The 19,870-nt window shown below is 36.9% G+C and overlaps 1 protein-coding gene across 1 annotated transcript in view; it reads right to left on the reverse strand.

Moving 5' to 3' along the window:
• The window catches only part of CUNH11orf80 (chromosome unknown C11orf80 homolog), a 97,178-nt gene that overhangs the window by 30,641 nt on the left and 46,667 nt on the right, over nucleotides 1–19,870 (reverse strand). Inside the window, exons 4-8 of the mRNA XM_055314973.1 lie at nucleotides 17,288–17,397; nucleotides 9,731–9,814; nucleotides 8,320–8,375; nucleotides 7,665–7,736; nucleotides 5,528–5,723 (exon numbers count right to left, since the gene is read on the reverse strand). Of these exons, the coding sequence (XP_055170948.1) occupies nucleotides 5,528–5,723; nucleotides 7,665–7,736; nucleotides 8,320–8,375; nucleotides 9,731–9,814; nucleotides 17,288–17,397 (518 nt within the window). The remainder of the gene's footprint in view (nucleotides 1–5,527; nucleotides 5,724–7,664; nucleotides 7,737–8,319; nucleotides 8,376–9,730; nucleotides 9,815–17,287; nucleotides 17,398–19,870) is intronic.

Raw genomic sequence — 19,870 nt, forward strand, 5'->3', positions numbered from 1 at the left:
CTTTTAGTTTATCCTGTCTACCTTAAATGATATTATAGTAGACATTATAACAATCATTTTCCTTTTGCCTGAGCATTTAACATTTCTTATAATATAGATCTGCTGGTGATGAAATCTTTTGTACATCTGAAAAATTCTTTATTTTGCCTTCATTTTTTAAAAATATTTTCTCTTGATATAGAATCCAGGTTAAGTTTTCTTTTCTTGGGATCCCTGGGTGGCGCAGCGGTTTGGCGCCTGCCTTTGGCCCAGGGCGCGATCCTGGAGACCCGGGATCGAATCCCACATCGGGCTCCCGGTGCATGGAGCCTGCTTCTCCCTCTGCCTGTGTCTCTGCCTCTCTCTCTCTCTCTCTCTCTCTCTCTCTCTGTGACTATCATAAATAAATAAAAATTAAAAAAAAATTATTAAACTTTGTTAGGTGGGACCGGGGTAGCCTACACACTAGGGCTAACTTCTCCATTATATTCAAACTGTTCTTAGCACTCCCAACTGATGCTTTATGAAATATGAGGTTTTACATACTGCCTGGTAGGAACAGAATCCATCCCCAGCTCTGTGTGTACTCCAGGAATTCTCCTCTGTCTGGAGCACTCTCTGTAAATTTGTCTCTTACAGTTCTAGCTGCCTGGACCTCCGTAAACTTTGTCTTCTCAACTCAGAGAGATCCTCTAGAGTCTAGTTGTGTATACCCTCCTTGTGAACTTCTCTTTAGGTAATACAGTGGTACAACACAGGGTTTGTTTCTCCTCTCTCTCTAGACCCACTGTCCTGTACTGTTGTTTATAATAATTTGTCCATTTTTTTAGTTGCTCAAGGTAGGAGACCGGATCCAGTCCCTGTTATCTGTTCACGGCTGGAAGTAGAATTTCTGAAATCCTCTGACATGATCTCATGGACTTTGATAGCGTCTTTGCTTTCTGGCTCAGCACAAGATATTCAGGTTCATCCTGTACATTTCTACTTTAGGCCTGGAATCAGTCATTCTACCTTTTTAGTGAGCAAAGACAATTAGAGAATACATTATGGGTACTAGGGGAGTGCTCATTGCTCCTAAGTTTGTTTGTTGTTTGTTTAGCAGATAGCGCTAAGGAATACATAATTTCAAAAGTCAGGAAACTTGGGAGTATACATTGGTATCTTCAGTTCCACTTTAAGATTACTTAAAATTTTTTTATTTTAAAATAAAAAAAATAAAAAAATATTGCTTTGAATTTATACTCATATATCTGCAGTCTTATGCTAAAAATTTTTGTTTCCAACTATGTTATCATAATTACTTGCTTTATAATAAGTATGCATACAGTAATTTCAGTACAATGCCAATATTATTAGTAAGAATAAAGACCACTAAATGAATTTCAAGAGTGCTTATACAATCCACTTCATCCTTAAGAATATATCCTACCAAGAATATATGTCAAAACATTATGTTCTGGGGCACCTGGGTGGCTCACAGCTTATTAAGCATCTGCCCTCCACTCAAGCCAAGACCACAGAATCCTGGGATCCAGCCCTGTATCAGGCTCCCTGCTCAGTGGGGAGCCTGCTTCTTCCTCTCCCTTTGCCCCTCCCCCTGCTTGTGTTTTCGCTGTCAAATAAACAAATAAAATCTTAAAAAAAAAAACTGTTCTAAAGTCAGCTGAATTCTTCTTACTGTATGAATTATGACATTAATGTATATAGGTATGTTCATTATCTTTTATCTTGAGAAATACTTTTATTGGGTAAGGGATTCTAGTGTGGTGATATTTTTAATTTCAGGATATTAACACTATTAAACTACTACATCCTGTTGGTATGGGGAAGTTAGCTGTCAATTTGTTTCTCTTTTGAAGAAAATCCATCTTCCTTAGCTGATTTTTCTCCTTATTTTTTATTTTTTACAGGTATAGGTATCTTTTAGTTTATCCTGCTTGATTATTAAGATCTGAAATCTGTTTTAGTTGCTTTAGGCATTAATTCTTCAAAGACTTTCTGCCACATTTTCTCTCTTCTCCTTTGGGACATGGATTAAATGTACATTAAATGGTCTCACTGTTTCTTCTCATCTGTTAACCTCTCTTCTGTATTTTCCATAGTTTTCTCTCTCTTTGCTTTATTTTATTAAGTTTTTGCTATCATTATCTTTTACTTCACAAACTGACTTATACTGCATCTAATCTGTTATTAAACCTATTTAATTTCAATATTGGTTACTATATATTTTGGTTCTACAATTTGTTTGGTTCTTTTAAAAATTATGTCACAATTATAGTTAACAGTTTCCTGACAGGATTTTTACGGTTGTTTTCAATTCCATAAGCATAGTAAACATAATTTTTTATTTTAAAAATCAGTGTCTGCTATTACCAATATCTGGAGTTCCAGTCGGTGCTTCTGTTGCTTTTGTTTTTGCGAGCTCTTGTTCATGTTACCTTATCCGCTCTTTAGCCTAAGTGTGGGGTGTGTGTGTTGTGACAGAGAAGAGAGAGAGAGAGAGAGAGAGAGAGAGAAATGCACATAAGCTAGACACTTTGAGAAAGTATTTGTTAAATAATTTGAAGCATAGATGTGGTTATCTTCCTCTAGGAAGAATTTTTGTTTGTTTCTACAAAGCCATCTGGGAGAATCAGAAATCCAGAATCATCTTAATCCAATGTGAAAGTCTAAGATATTCTAGCCTTCCTAAAATGACCCAAAAACTACATGCAGTTCACTTGAAGGATAATTTATTTCGGGTTCACCTTACTCCTTAAAGTGTAACCTTTTAGTTATCCCTGCCCAAAATAAGAGGTGCTTTTAACAGCACCCCAGCTCAGCAGGCCCTAAACTCTTTGGCCTTCCTGTCCTACATGCATTCCGAAGTGCATTTTAGCTTCTTGGCTGCTTGCTCTAATTTGCAAATGACCTCAGGGCAAAAGTAGCCCCCAGTGCTGGGCCCAAGCTTTCTGTAATTCCTGTTTTCTCCTATAATGGCCCAGAAATTCTTTCCTATTCACTAGCTCTAAAATTCTTTTTTTTTTTTAAAGATTTTATTTATTTATTCATAGAGATGCAGAGAGAGAGAGAGGCGCAGAGACACAGGCAGAGGGAGAAGCAGGCCCCATGCAGAGAGCCAGACATGGGACTCGATCCAGGGTCTCCAGGATCACGCCCTTGGCTGCAGGCGGCGCTAAACCGCTGCGCCACCAGGGCTGCCCTCTAAAATTCTTTCATGATATTTTAATATTTAATCCAGTACTTGTCCTCAATGGGAGGGTGGGTCTAAATTACCTAGTTTGCCATTTTCAGAAACTGAAATCCTACCAGAGTTTTCTGTTAGCTCTCTTTCTTTTCACTAAAACATCACCTCCCTAGAGTCTTCACTGACAATAATATTCAAAATAATTTCCCTATTATCTCTTTTCTGCTTTATCTTTACTGTACTGATCACTACCTGACATCTATTTATTAAAATGTCCCATTAAGTGTAAACTTCAAGAGGATAGAAAAATGTGCCTTATTCCCTCGGGGGGAATGGAATGAGGGGGAAGGGGAAACTTTTATATTTTACTTTATACTCTTCTTTATGACCTAGATATTAAGATTTTAAAATCCAAAAGTCCTTGCATAGTCTTTTTTTTTCCCTTGCATAGTCTTTATCACCATCCCGCTCCGTCCTCCTCCCTAAAGATATTTTCAGCTGACATTTATCATACTATGACCTTGGTCTTCTTCTGTTCTTATTCTTTTTACTCTACTATAACTTCACTTACTCTTATAGCTTCAATCATATAACAATAATACCTGATATTTATTGAATTTTTATTATGTGTTAGGCAGAATGCTAGGAGCTTCACATAGATTAATATATAATTAATCCTAAAACAAACAAATAAATCTCAAAAGAACAGCCATAACAACAATAAAACCTTTGCAAGGGGAAATAAATAAATATACAAAGTATTATTAACTCTGTCTTAAAGCTGATGCAATAAAAACTTAGGCTGGTTGAGCAAGCTGCATAAAGGCATAGGCAATTTACCAATACTGGTAAATCCAGTATTTACACTCTTGTGCCATGCTCTAACCATAGCACTATACTATATTTAGGGAAAATGCTGAGGTTCTAAAATTTAGAACTAAATCTAAACACTTCAAAATTCCAGACCAAAATTTCTATTCAGCTCTTGCTATTTTCAAGAGATGTGCTGTAGGATCCATAAACTTAACATGTTTAAAGTGAAGCTAATCTTCTTTACCCTCCAAATCTGCCATTTATGATCTTATGATCTGCATCTTATTGACAGTATTATTATTCTATCAGCCATCTGTGGAAATGTTTTTAAACAGTTTACTGAGATTTAAACATATCACATAACATACAATTCATCCACTTAATGTGCACAGTTAAATGTGTTGTAGTATATTCAAAAAGTTGTGCAATCATCACCACCATCAATTTTAGAACATTTTTATCACCTCCCCCCAAAATCCCCTTCCATCTACTTTCTATCTCTATGGTTTGCCTATTCTGGATGTAGAAATATTTACATCAACTTTGGCCATTCCCTGCCCCTAATCTCTCCTTACCCTAATAATGAATTGATTGCCTTGTTACACTGATTCCTTCGAGTGAAAAGTCACTCTTTTCCATGCTCATCATACTTTTAACTCAGGTAAGGATTATCTCTTGCCCAGGTCACTTACTTATTTACTTAGTGATTACTGACTTCTCTCTCCTCCTCTCTCGTCATACCCCACTGTATGATGCTGCTTGAGACTCCTAAAACATCCAATGGTTTCCTACTCCTTAGACAATGAAGTTCACACTTAGTGTGGCACACAATAGCTGCCATATTCAACTCTCATCTTTCCTGCTTGCACCATTCATTCCATGCTTCAATCACACTAAATTATATGAAAAGCATGTGGCACATATGGCACATTTTATAGTATTCAGGGTTTTTTTTTTTTTTTGAAAACTTCTAAAGCTCAGCTTTCATACTAGATTTTTGTTTTTATACAAATCATACTGGCTTCTAGGCAGAGTTCATAATGCTAAGGCTTTTCTAGAACTGAGATATAAAAATTCATTTTGGGGGGCACCTGGGTAGCTCAGTCAGTTAAATGTCCAACTCTTAATTTCAGCTCAGGTCATAACCTCAGGGTTGTGAGATAGAACCCTGCATCAGGCTCTATGCTCAGCTCAGAGTCTGCTTGTCCCTCTCCCTCTGCTTCCCCACCCTCACTCACTATCTCTCTCTTTCAAATAAATAAATAAAATCTTTAAAAATTTCATTTTTCAAGGCAACTAATTTGAAGATTTGATGGACTTGGGACATCTGGGACACCTGGGTGGCTCAGTGGTTGAGCTTCTGCCTTCGGCTCAGGGTGTGATCCTGTGGTCCTGGGATAGAATCCCACATCCAGCTCCCTGCAAGGAGCCTGCTTCTCCCTCTGCCTCTGTCTCTGCCTGCCTCTCTTTGTGTGTCTCTCATGAATAAATAAATAAAATCTTAAAAAAAGAGAGAAGATTTTATGGACTCTATAATCAAAAGGATATGGAAACTGAAGAAATTCTATTCAGCTGGTTGGAAAAGACCTTGGGGCAGGGACACAGAGCAGCAGCTGGAGTCAGTATCAGCTCTCCCAAGAAGCCCATGTCATCCATGTCATCAGGGATGAAAAGTATTACTGGATGTCCTAACACAGGATGGATTCTGCTGCAGAGTAATTCAGCTGTACCAAATTTTGGTCTACTGTCAAAAAACAGGTTAGATAAATTTAGCTTTTCTTGCTTTTAAGAAATTATTTTCTTTCTTTTTTTCTTTTTTGTTTTTAAAGTAGGCTCCACTATGGGCCACCTGGCTGGCTCAGTCAGTGGTGTGTACAACTCAATCTTGGAGTTTTGAGTTCAAGTCCCCACACTGAGTGTACAGATTATTTAAATTATAAATAAATAAATAAATAAATAAATAAATAAATAAATAAAGTAGGCCCCACATCCAGATTATTTTAAAGGGCATTTAAAATTCCTTAGATATTTCTAACATATGTGTAACCATACAACCCACCATATCGGTTTTATTGGAATAAGCAACTTGTATCTCATTCAAGGAATCACAAGCAATAGAAAGAGTAGACAAATTGCCCTTTCAGGAATGATATCATGGCTCCTGCTTTTGCTGCCACTAATGCAGTTTTATATTCTCTAAAGTGTATTTCCTTCATTAAAATTACTCTATGGTTCTGAGCATAAGTTTCCAAGATCAAAGATTAGCATGGTGAGAGTAGGGGTGGAGGGGTCTCTGAATCACAACGGCCTAAAACTAGCTCCTGCTACTTAGATCTGTTTTCACACATGCTACACCTTCCCCTGAAGGAATCTGAGGTCACTGTTTGATAAGAGTAATAAGAAAAAATTAGGACATCTTTCTCTGCTAGAACTTAGTGAAATTTGATATTTGCTTACTTTCCAACAGCTCTTTTCTAAACAGAAAGAAATATTAATGAACCATTTCCTCTCTTTAAACTCATCAGGTCATCCAGGAAAATATGTCCACAAATACTGGCTCAGAGGCTTAAACTTTTTCAGTAAATCTATGATAATGAGCTGTCTTCTTGTAAGGACTATATGACAGTAGAGGCCTACTAAAGAAAGATAAGGGGGTGGGGCTTTGTTTCCTGCATAACTAAAAATTATTTTTTTTCTAAAAATTTTTTAAATTCTACTTTGAAGTGTAATTCTGGGTAAGAGTAAAACAAACAAACAAACAAAACAAAAAACAGGCTAAAAAGCCATGGGCAGTCTCTTCAAGCCTTAAGATCCTATGACTATCAGTTCTGATTTAAGACATACAAATGGAGTCGAAAACTACTAAATAATAAATTAGTTGGACTTAATAATTAGTTTTTTTCTTGCTATAATGCGTGTTCACTTTGGATTCTGAGGTAGGTGGATAGCACAGGAAGGCAAGGCAGAGGGTTCTATTCTATTTATTTACCATCTTCTCCATAGAATTTTTTTTGTAGTCTGAAGAAGGTGGAGGTAGTGAGAGATGATTTCCAAACATATGCAAAATGCTGGTGCACAAAAAAATAACATACAAAGAATTCCTTTGTGTTCATAGCCAAGAGTTCAAGTAACCATCTAAAGTCATTCCTCTTGGGGATCCCTGGGTGGCTCAGTGGTTGAGTGCTTGCCTTCAGCCCAGGGTGTGATCTTGGGGTCCTGGGATCGAGTCCCATGTTGGGCTCATTTCATGGAGCCTGCTTCTCCCTCTACCTGTGTCTCTGCCTCTCTCTCTCTATGTGTGTGTGTGTGTCTCATGAATAACTAAATAAGATCTTAAAAAAAATAAAGTTATTCTTTTCTTCTCATATATAAATAAGATTGAAATTAGCAGGGTTTGTTTTATTTCATTTACAGAAGAAAATGAGACATGGAAAAGAGAAGGCATATGTCCTTGGGTTAATTAGAATATTATTCAAGGAGCCAGAAATAATAAGAGCTTTTAATACAAATAATTTCAAAGTTCTACTTCTACTTTTCTGACAGAAAATCTGACACCTGGCACTAGGAAATGACGAGTGAGGCTACTTTCAATTTCTACCCACATTCATACTTTTTTTTTCCACATTCATACTTTTGATAGGAGATTAAAACATGGAAAGAGACAATAATGCTTTTAACCCTTCACCTCACATAATGCCGATAGCTTATAACAAGAGAAATTCCATTCGACAGGTTCAAAGTGGGTTCATTCTTTGTCCTGTAAAGCAAAGAAAAGCTAAGCCGTATTTCAGAGATTCTAAAATCAATCTTTACCTGATACAAATCTTGGACCATGACTACCACACACCCCTCCTCCAGAGATTACTAGAATTCAATAACCAAATAACCAAGGGAAAATGGCAACTTTTAAGATCACCCACTCTAGTGAGAGGGAAAGACATGAAGTGTTTAGATGAATTTACCTGCTTATTAAAAGCTAACATAGAATAAGAAAACGTGGGGGTCTCAGAAAATTAGTTTCAGAGTGACTTTGGGTCAAAAAGCCAAACCGTGGGGCACCTGGGTGGTTGAGCACCTGACTTTTGATTTCAGCTCAGGTCATCATCTCAGGGTCATGAGATCGAGCCTTTCATGGAGCTCTGCATCAGGCTCTGTGCTCAGAGTGGAGTCTGCTTGGGTTTCTCTCTCCCTCTTCCCCTCCCCCCCCATGTGCACTGTCTCTAAAACAAACAAATCTTTAAAAAAGGTCAAACTGTGAAGCTACTAGAAATAGGACAATAATGACTGAGAAAAATTATAAAGCCATGGCATAAACTTAAGCCATGGATTTAAGAACTTACCAAAAGATATCCATGGAAAGGACTCCATTCACTTTTACACTAAAATTGAATCTAATCTGCAAAGTAAATGGTATGAGATTTAACATGAACCAGGACATAAATCAAAAACTTCTATACTTAAATTCCAGAGGGGAAGATATTCTTTATATCTCCTTTTTTTCACCTGTACTTTTCCTAAACATAACATAATTAACACAATTAACATTTGTCTGTGCTCAAATTCTGCATCTGAAATATATTAAGTCCTATACTTCATTCCAAGTGGTCATAGATTATCAGGAGATCCTACCTTTTGTTCTCTGTTCTCCCAATGTTATGTGTTTTCCCTCTTAAAGGAACTATCAATTTTTCTCCCTTTTTTTCCATTGTTTTTGTATGTAGAAAATTCCATGCTTTTTTCTTTGCTTTTTCTTCCCTGGCCCCTAACTGACTTTTATGTCCTCCCTTCAATTTATTTCACTGTTCTAGTTATTTCCTACCTTTGACTTACATTTTTCTTTCTATATAACGTAATGGGTAATAAGGGACTCTGGAGCCAGATTGTCTGAATTCGAATCCTGACCATGCAAGTTATTTAACTTCTGTACCATAGTTTCCTCAACTGTAAAATGGGAATAATGAGGATAAAACCTACTTCACAAGGGCTGTTTCATGGGGTGAGTGAATGAGTGTGTGTGGAAAGCACTCAGAATAGTGACTGGCATAATTAAGAATTGAATCCTGCTGACGACAGAAAAAGTAGAAAGCTAGCAAGAAAAAAAAGGAGAAATTATATACCATACTTAATGTTGTGCACCCCTATAAATATATCTAACTATAGAAATAATAAAAATGATAGCTCTCTAAAGTTTGAAGTACTTTATCAAAATTTCCTGATTTGCTCTTCTAAGTCACTTTGGAAAAGGTGATAGTCAGCAAGGTTTATTATCCAAGTTTAATAGGATAATGAAGTACAGAGGAAAAAAATATATCTAAACTGATACTATAAAACAGTAAGGAAGTAAAAACAATCCAAAGGAAGCTCTAAATCCAAGGGCTCTCACCTATGTCACCTATGTCACATGACCAACATCAACACCATGTTAGGGACGCAGAAATCAAATCAATTCAATTTTATTTATTCACGAGAGACACACAGAGAGAGAGAGGCAGAGTCACAGGCAGAGGGAGAAGCAGGCTCCATGCAGGGAGCCTGACGTGGGACTCGATCCCAGGTCTCCAGGGTCACGCCCTGGGCTGAAGGCAGACGCTCAACCGCTGAGCCACCCGGGCTGCCTCAATTCAATTTTAAAAGCTGTAATCATTATCATGAAAAGAAAGAGGACCAACCATATCCTTCCATGTCCTGCAGAATAGAAATCTCCTGAAATCATATGACAAAAGAAGCATTACGTGCAAAAGAACAGCTTACCTTAGGGTGTACCATGACAATTTTATGTAAAAAATTCTTTATCACCAGACTATCTGTCATCAAAGTTCTGGGCTTTTCATTAACCTGTAACAACACAACAAAAATATCCACTACACATACACAAACCCAAGAGTACAAATGAGTTAAATTATAGTATCTCTTAGGCACATGGGTGGCACAGAGGGTTAAGTATCAGACTCCTGGTTTCAGCTCAGGTCATGATCTCAAAGTGGTGAGACTGAGCCCCATGTGGAGCTCTGCTCAAAGTCCACTTAATATTCTCTCTCCTTCTTCTGCCCTTCCCTGCCTCTCTAAAATAATAAAATAAATCTTTTTAATAAATAATGGTATTTCTTCCTTTAAAGGTAACTTACCCCTCAGAAAGCTTTTCAGACACCCAAGGGTCTAAAACTTGTACACAAAAGGCAATCTTTTTTTTAAAGGTTTTATATATTTATTCATGAGAGACAGAGAGAGGCAGAGACATAGGTAGAAGGAGAAGCAGGCTCCATGCAGGGAGCCCAATGCAGGACTCAACCCCAGGTGATCTGGGATCTGGGATCACACCCTGGGCCAAAGGCACACACCAAACTGCTGAGCCACCCAGGCGACCCGTGCAAAAGGCAATCTAATAGCTGTCATTTCTCGGGTTAAACTGTTTCTTTTTTTTTTTTTTAAGATTTTATTTATTTGTTTGAGAGTGCGTGAAAGACCAAGAAAAAACACACATGAACAGGGGAAAGGGAAGAGGCAGAGGAAGAAGCAGACTGCCGGCCAACTTGGAAGCCTGACATGGGGCTAGATCCCAGGGCCCTGGGATCACGACCTGAGCCAAAGACAGAGGCTTAACAACTGAGCCACCCAGAGGCCCCTTGGTTTAAACTATTTCTTTTTTTTTTTTTTAAGATTTATTTATTTATTTATTTATTTATTTATTCATTCATTCATTCATTCATTCATTCATTCATTCATTCAGAGAGAGAGAGAGAGGCAGAGAGAGAAGTGGGCTCCATGCAGTGAGCCCGACACGGGACTCGATCCCAGGTCTCCAAGATCACGCCCTGGGCTGCAGGCGGCATTAAACCGCTGCGCCACCGGGGCTGCCCAGTTTAAACTATTTCATGGAACTTCAGGAGATATATGAACAAAGATCAGAGGAAAATCCACAATATCAGAACTACCTTTTGGAATAAATTTAACAGTAATTCAGATCAGAGCTAAGAAGAATAACTCTATCTTGCTCTACCATCCTGATGTGAGTTGATTGTATTAAGAAGGGAGTGAAAGGGGGCAGCCCCGTGGCTCAGCGGTTTAGTGCCGCCTTCAGCCTGGGGTGTGGTTCTGGAGACCTGGGATCGAGTCCCACGTCAGGCTCCCTGTATGGAGCCTGCTTCTCCCTCTGCCTCTCTCTCTCTGTGTGTCTCTCATAAATAAATAAATAAAATCTTTTTAAAAAATGGAGTGAAAGGAGCAGACAACTAAAAAGAACCTATTTTTCAACATCAATCTATTTATATAAACACTTATTTTTTAGGAAAAGTTGTAAAGCAAAAAAATTCACAAGTCAGAAGACATGTGTTCCAGTACTGGCTCTGTATAAATTATTTAAGTAACCATGAAAAAAAAATCACTTAATTGTTCTGGGATTTATTTACTAATCTGTAAAAAGGATAAAAGTTACCCATTCTACTTCACAGAATTGTTTTAAGGATCAAATAATAGGGACGTCTAGGTGGCTCAGTGGTTCAGCGTCTGCTTTCAGCTCAGGGAGTGATCCTGGAGTCCCGAGGTCTAGTCCCAGCATCAGGGTCCCTGCTTGGGGCCTGCTTCTCCCTCTGCCTATGTCTCTGCTTCTCTCTGTGTGTCTCTCATGAATAAATTTTAAAAATCTTTTTAAAAAAAGATCAATTAATAATCTGAAAGTATACATTATACATGGCAACAATAGTAGATATCACTTGTTGAATGCCTACTATGTAGCAAGCGTTGTGCAAGTGTTATATCTCTTATTACCTCATAACAATCCTGGAAGCAGATATTACTATCCTTTCTTTGTAGTTTTTAAAAAATATCTTATTTATTTATTCATGAGACAGAGAGAGAGGCACAGACACAGACAGAGGGAGAGCAAGCTCCTTGCAGGGAGCCCGATGCAGGACTCGATCCCCAGGCCCAGGCAGAACTGAAGGCAGAAGCTCAACCACTGAGCCACCCAGGCGTCCCTGTAGCTTTTTTTTCTTTAATGAGATTCAGAGAAATTAAGCAACTTGCCTAAAGTTACTCAAGCTGTTCAGTGATAGAGCCAGGATCAGACCCTATCTAACACCAATTGTCCATGCGCTTTCCAATATACTCAGATACCTCCCTACAAATATAATAAAAATTTATAATCTAATGAAAGTTTTCTCTAGTCCAGAAATGGAGCTAACATATCCTACTTATATCACCTCATTTACCCCTCACAAAAGCCCTATTACATACTTAAAACCCACATTTTATGGATGAAAAAATAGAGTCTCAAAGAGATCAAACAATTTTCTCAAGGTTACCTGATCTGGCTCCAAAGCTTTAGTATTAACCACTTTCCTAGAATGGCTCACTATATTTAATACAGTGTCCCTAAAAGCAAAGTTAGAAGGAGTCTTCTAGAAAGTGGAAAAGTCTAGGAAAATGAGAAAAAGAAATAGAGTAAAAAATCAGTAAGTTCTTATTGGTGGCTCAGAGAATACAGACCCATGTAGGTACATGTTAAAGAAAAAAATTGTCCCAGACCTCAAAATATCATAACACAATGAAGAAGAAATGGAAAGAATAAATTATTGTAATACTTTTTCTAAGTACACTGAAAATGAGATCAAGAATTATGCAATGAGTGGGGAAAATTAAATTATTATAGAATCATTACAAAAATATCAGAAAAATGGGGATTCCTGGGTGGCGCAGCTGTTTGGCGCCTGCCTTTGGCCCAGGGCGCGATCCTGGAGACCCGGGATCAAATCCCACGTCGGGCTCCCGGTGCATGGAGCCTGCTTCTCCCTCTGCCTGTGTATCTTCCTCTCTCTCTCTCTCTCTCTCTCTCTCTCTCTCTCTCTCTGTGACTATCATAAATAAATAAAAATTTTTTAAAAAATCAGAAAAATGGATGGGAATTATTATAAATTTCTGGAAACAGATCTAGGATTATTCATATATGTAAATAGTGGTGATTAAACAGTAGCTGCAGCATACACCTCACAGCCACATCCTTCATTTAAAACATTTTACTATGGAACGCCTGGGTGGCTCAGTTCTCAGCTCAAGTTTTGATCTCAGGGTTGTGAGTTCAAGCCCTGGGTTGTGCTACATGCTGGGTGGGGAGGCTACTTACAAAAATAACTTAAAAAATAACTTTATTATAAAATGTTCAAAAAAATAAAAAAAATAAAATGTTCAAATAATAGAAAAGCAATGATCTCTTCAAAGCAGTTTTTGTAATTAGCACTTCCAAAACAACTTCTTGGAACAGTTTCAAACTTCTGTAGCCTTGGTTATTATAGGGTACATCACAGAAAGGGCTAATTATATCTAGCAGTAAGTAAACGAAGTAACTAAAGATTCCTTCAGCAGCTACCAGAGAGGCTAGAATTAATAATGATGAGAGCTACCACTTACTGAACACCTGCTTCATGCCAAACAGTTTATATGCAAGCAGGAAATATTCCCATTTTATTTATGAGAATAATGAGACTAAATAAGCTGTTTAATTTGTCCAAGGTCACACATAGCTAGTTAAGTGGCCGAACTGGAATTCAAACCTAGATCTGACTAAATTCAAACCCCACATTCCACTACGCAATACTGTTGCTCCAAGATAATTCATTATCTGTGCATATAGGTTGGTGAATTGGACATTATGTAATCTATCATTACTTTTATGGAGCCTGATAGGCAATACTTATGCAAACTACTGAATTACCCACTCAAGACACTTAATGGAGTTTATTAAGTACCTGAGCTTACAGAGGTAAATAAAACAACCTCTGAGTTTGAAGAGTTCACAGTTAAGTAAACCAAAACGCAAATAAATAATTTATATGACAGTATGAAAAGTCCTATGATTTACATATAGGAGATGCTAAAGAAAAAAACAAGAAGGACTGGCAGATAAAGTGATCTAATATCACACCAGCAGAGGATAGTTAACACGAAGTAAATAGCTCCTTTTAAAATCTACTCATAAATTACTGAGAGAGAGAGAGAATGAACAAAATGTATGTGTGTATATCTACAAGGTCTTTTACAGCCTTTTAGAGTTGGGTATTAGAAACCTAGTACCCCATCTTGACATACATATAGAAGCAGGGAACTTACTTAAGTGTTATTAGGAAAACAGATGCTGCCAGCCCTGGGCAGTAGAAATCACTATTGAATCATATGTTCCAGCCTTCACCTTTAAGTATAAATCTAAATGTATCACAGATAATTTGAGCTGTTTTATATTTTCAAACTGAACCTAGGTTATCATGGGCCCTATATAACTGTCTAGAGAAAAGTCAATCACTGCCTCTGTCTCTTCTTGCCTCTAGTTAAATAGATATAGAAAGAAATAGAGATAGACAAATATGAAGATATGTTTGTAGGTATACATGTGTAGCTCTATAAATTTTATTATTTAGTATTATAGCAAAAATAAATATAAAAATGGGTAAAGTCTCAAGATCTTGTAAAACCAAACTATTTTTGGAGGGACATGTTACCCTGCCCAATGGACCCCAAGATTCAAGGCTAAGTCTGAGCATAAACACAAGACCTTGCATCTCTTCTAAATGAAGCTTCAGTATTCCCTTCTAAGATTAGCTCTCCTTGCATGTCCAAATCAGTGGATCATCTATTATAGTTTTTTCATGGATGTCTCCACTGACTAGCCTCCACTATGAACCTTGATACTTGATCCTTCTCCCCATTTGAGGTATATAAGTTGTTCACAATCTCCCCTTCTTCTCTTCTCACTCTCTTCATTCAAATATCTTTTAAATAGCTGCAAGGTACTAGAGACAATGAGATGTAATGGAACAAATGCTTTCAGGGAACTCTTGGTCCTATTCTGAGGTCATACTGTTCTTTGCTGCTCCTCATCTATCGCCAGCTGACTACAGGCACTGAGCTCATGTTTCCTCTGTACTTTAAGACCTGCCATCAGCTGGGCTGACTTCCACATCCAAGTAGATGGCCTGTCTAAGCAACAACTTAATCTCACAATTTCCTGACCTCTTCAACTCCAACGACCTTGACATCCACACATTTCCAGCCACCTATTTCCATGGCCATAGTTTGGAACTGTACCATTCTAAAAACCTGAAACTGAAATGCCTCATTCTTATGTGAAAAGATGCACACCAAGATGTTAACAGTGGCTATCATGATTAAATCAAATTTGTGTTCTAAATTTTCCTGAGGGAAACAATAAGACAAACTTTATCAGTCTGAAGACAAATTCCTATTCTTTCAAGTCTCTGAACCCGTTATGCCCAGAAAATCTGTTTTCAGTCTCATCAAGACCCCTTGGCCACTTCCCACTGCATTAGGTACCTTCTTCTATGTTATACACCCTACTCTATCATGACACATATTACATTGTATTGTAATTATATGTTTGCTTGTTTATCTTTTCCTTTAGGAACTTGGAATCAAATAATATATCTTGGGACTCTGTACTTTCAACATCTACCACAGTGAGGCTGACTTGAACAAACACAGAGTATATATTTCTGTGTGAGTGAATATATATTCAAACAGACCTGATTAAAATGAGTAAGATTTTAGTTCAAATTCTAATTGTGTCACTTAACTTTCATATGACTGTGGAGAAGTCCATTGAATTATCTGAATCTTAGTTTTCTTGTATCTGTAAAACGGGGAGATAATCCCTGTTCTATCTACTTCACAGAGTTGTCAGGAGGCTTAAATAATATATATAAAAGTTAGGGATAAAAATTAAAGAAGATGTGGTCTATATATATACAATGAGTATTACTCAGCCATTAGAAATGACGAATACCCACCATTTGCTTCAACGTGGATAGAACTGGAGGGTATCATGCTGAGTGAAGTAAGTCAATCGGAGAAGGACAAACATTATATGGTTTCATTCATTCGGGGAATATAAAAAATAGTGAAAGGGATTAAAGGGGAAAGGAAAGAAAATGAGTGGGAAATATCAGAGAGGGTGACAGAACATGAGAGACTCCTAACTCTGGGAAATGAACAAGGGGTAGTGGAAGGGGAGGTGGGCAGGTGGTTGGGGTGAGTGAGTGACAGGCACTGAGGGGGGCACTTGATGGGATGAGCACTGGGCGTTATACTATATGTTGGCAAATCGAACTCCAATAAAAAAATATACAAAAAAAAGATCAGTTTAGACTGGTAAAACACATGATCTCCTTTTCTAGAACTGCTTTTCTTGGTTCACTGAAAACAAACTTTTTTTTTTATTGCTACTTGACATTAATAGTTTCAGAGCTGACTAACCATTAATTGCTCTAGATTGTTTACCCATCATTCCCCTAAAGAAGATAAGGCACAGCCAGAGATATCTATTGTCGTAATACTGCACCCATTTCCTTTGAGAAGGAACATATAATTGTCCAAACATGAAGAAAGGCCTCCCAAATGCTTCTTCGGAGAATGTTTAAAGCACTCTAATTCCTTATGTTTCCACAAACTCAAAGGAAAGAAAGATAAGGGATCAGAGAATTGTTAAAGGGAATGGAGAACTCAACTGTCACTCTTATAAATCTGTGCTACAAATAAACCAATAAAGATCTTTAAGCCAACCTAATAAAAATTATCCAAATAGGATCTGCACTGAGAATCCATTTTTATTTTCTTTTTCAGGAGATCCAAATTCAAACGACTGCTTGTTTCAGTGGTTCTTAAATTCATCTGCACATTAGGAACCATCTGGGATTTTTTTCCATCTAGGATTTCAAAGATATCCCAAAGCCCAGGCTGCATCAGTATGGACTGAATTGTGTCTCCCAAATTTCACACACTGAAACCCTAGCTTCCTATGTGACTGTACTTGGGGATAGGGCCTTAAAGATATTTAATTAAAGTTAAATGAGTTCATAAGCGTGGAACCCTAATCTGATAGAACAATGGTCCTTTTAAGAAGAGGAAACTCCAGAGAGCTCTCCCTCTCCACATACAGAGGAAAGGCCATATGAGGAAACAATGACAAGCCACTTTAATTTTAAATTTCTAGCCTCCAAGAGTATGAGGAAGTAAGTTTCTGTTATTTAACTACCCAATTCATAGTTTGTTTTTTATGGCAACTGAGCAAACCAATCCAACACCCTAGACCAATAAAATCATAATCTCTTGGAGCGGAACACAAATACCAGTATTTTGGAAGCTACCAAGTGTTTTAAAATCTGTACAGAGAAGTTCAGGAACAAATGCCTTATTTAATTTTAACTTGGAACTATGATGTACCTAGGTTTTTCTTCACCATTACTAGATCTGTAGAAAAATAAGAATTGAGACATCTGTAATTTATAGAACCACAACAAAACCTGCCTCAAAAATCATCTGGAATCTTGTTACCCCTGATATGTCCTGAGAAGAGCTGGGTTCCTCTGAAGACCAATTCAGCTTTGCAGAGAATCCAGGCAATATAGATTGTATTTCTGTGTGAGAAGAAATGGCGACAAAAAGAAAAAGCAGTTTGGATAAGCACCAGAGTTTCTGGAATTGTTTATTAAACTGATGAGCCAAGAAGGCATTTCCCTGATGAAAAGATTATCTGCAAAATTTAAAATATGACTGGAAATGGCTATGCATCAGCAAATTGCTTGAACATTTAGAATTACTTTATGGGGTTAAGACTTTTAATCTCAGGTTTTCAATTTTTCACATTTGCTAAATCAATTTGTATTTTCAGTTAATTTCCACAAGGTCATGTCCAAAGCCAGAAATCTTCAGCACTGATAACTCTTATATTCTTGTATTTTTTAATAAAATAATTTATTTAATAAACACAAAGTGAGCTAATTTAGAACTATAGCAGAGAAATTCAAGAATGACCCTCTCAGGCATTTACCTAACACAGTATATTTATTAATAAGGCAGTCTTTAACAAAGTAAAGCAAACTATTGATATTTTAATTCATAAATTAACCACTTGGTATAGTTACATATGTAGACTTAGAACTATCTTTCCACAAAGCGCCAGTGGGTCTTGCATCATCAAAATTTGCATCATGGTTCTTCCTTTCTGTACCTTGGAACTCATAAGGGAAAAAAACAAATCTCCCATTTTATAAAATGCTATCCCTTATTTCCCCTCTACAGTACTATTAAAATAGAGAACTACAAATGAATAAAGATAGCTTGCAGAGACTGCAAGCTCTAACTTGTAAATGAGGTTGACAATATTGATATTATACAAGAATTCAACTTTAAAAACCTATTTACAAAATACATCCTAATAGTGCAACTTTCTCCTACAGCATTCGTATTACATATCTAATAAAGCTTTAACCATCTCAAAAAGTATGAACATTACCAAGATCAAGTACTAGCTATCATTCTTAATGGGTAGTATTTTTCTTACCCTTATTTGTTTTTCAAGTGTATTCAGTCATAAAGCATGGAATAATATGGCTGCAAGGTTACGCTACACTGAAGTTTAGTGAACTTGGCACTGAACCAAGATGCCTTGCATCAATCTTCAGTTTTACCAGTGACCAACTTACTGACCTAAGGTGACTTTCTTTTTACTGTGACTAAATTACCTTTCTGTGAAATATAAAATTTGTTCCTGAATCTTATTTTGTCTTTGAAGCATTTGATACAATGCAGAATGGGGAAAACGTGTAGATATGTGAGAAGAAGCCTTGTTAATAACTAAATTTTGCAGAAATCTTAATAAGAATTTAAATAAAATGTGTAGTGATTTGAGGAAAATCAATTTCAATTGCCTCACTTCATACACAGACACACACACACACACACACACACACACACAATCAAAGTCCAGATGGATTGACTAGAGTTAAATATGAAAAGTAGAATAAAACTAAACAAAAGTCTTCTATTTCAAGGTAAATTGAGCATATGTTAAAACTGCATCTTCCCAAACACATAAAATGATAAAACAGATATTTTAAAGTTTTTATTTCGATTCTAGTTAACACACAGCATAATATTAGTTTCAGGTGTATAATATAGATTCAACCCTTCATACAGCACTCAGTGTTCATTACAACAAGTGCACTCCTTAATCCCCATCACCTATTAAAACAAGTGTTTTTAAAACTTAATAAATACATAGCATGGTGAGAAAGAGAGAGAAATCCTTATAGATCAGAAATGGAGAGGTAAATTTCCCTCATCTTCAGAAAGGAAAAAGAGAATCTATAATAGTAGGTATGGACCGAAGATGCACACCGTATTTGGGGTTTGAACTAGGGAAAAAATATGGGGCTAATACTGCAACAGCCATAGGTTTAAGAGCAAGATCCATACAGGCCACACACATAGGAGATCTAAACAAACATGAACAGAGGCCAGAGATTCACCATCTGCCTACCAGAGAGTTGGTTAGAGCCAAGTGATGCTAGTAAGAGCATCAAGGATGCAGGTTGAGGGCCTTAGAGCTATGTCATATAAGTGGAAATAAGATTCAGAACTATATAATTTCTTAAGATGTAAACGCATTGTATCTTGCCACTTAAGCAAAATTTAATCCTATATTATATAGGATTTATATTACTACATTATATAGGATTTAATCCTACACATATATACATATATATGTACATATACATATATAATCCTATATATGTATATATGTATAATCCCATATATGTAAATATAATATTAAGTTTTGCCATATAAATAAACATAAATCTATATACATATACATATACATAGCTCAGCAACAGAAAACCCCCTACTGGAAACCTGTCAATGCAGGATGTGTTCAAAACAAATAGATGATGGACAATTAACTTTTTTTTAAAATTTATTTATTTATGATAGTCACAGAGAGAGAGAGAGAGGCAGAGACATAGGCAGAGGGAGAAGCAGGCTCCATGCACCGGGAGCCCGATATGGGATTCAATCCCGGGTCTCCAGGATCGCGCCCTGAGCCAAAGG

This window comes from Nyctereutes procyonoides, unplaced genomic scaffold (assembly GCF_905146905.1).
Source record: "Nyctereutes procyonoides isolate TBG_1078 unplaced genomic scaffold, NYPRO_anot_genome, whole genome shotgun sequence".
Lineage (NCBI taxonomy): Eukaryota > Metazoa > Chordata > Mammalia > Carnivora > Canidae > Nyctereutes > Nyctereutes procyonoides.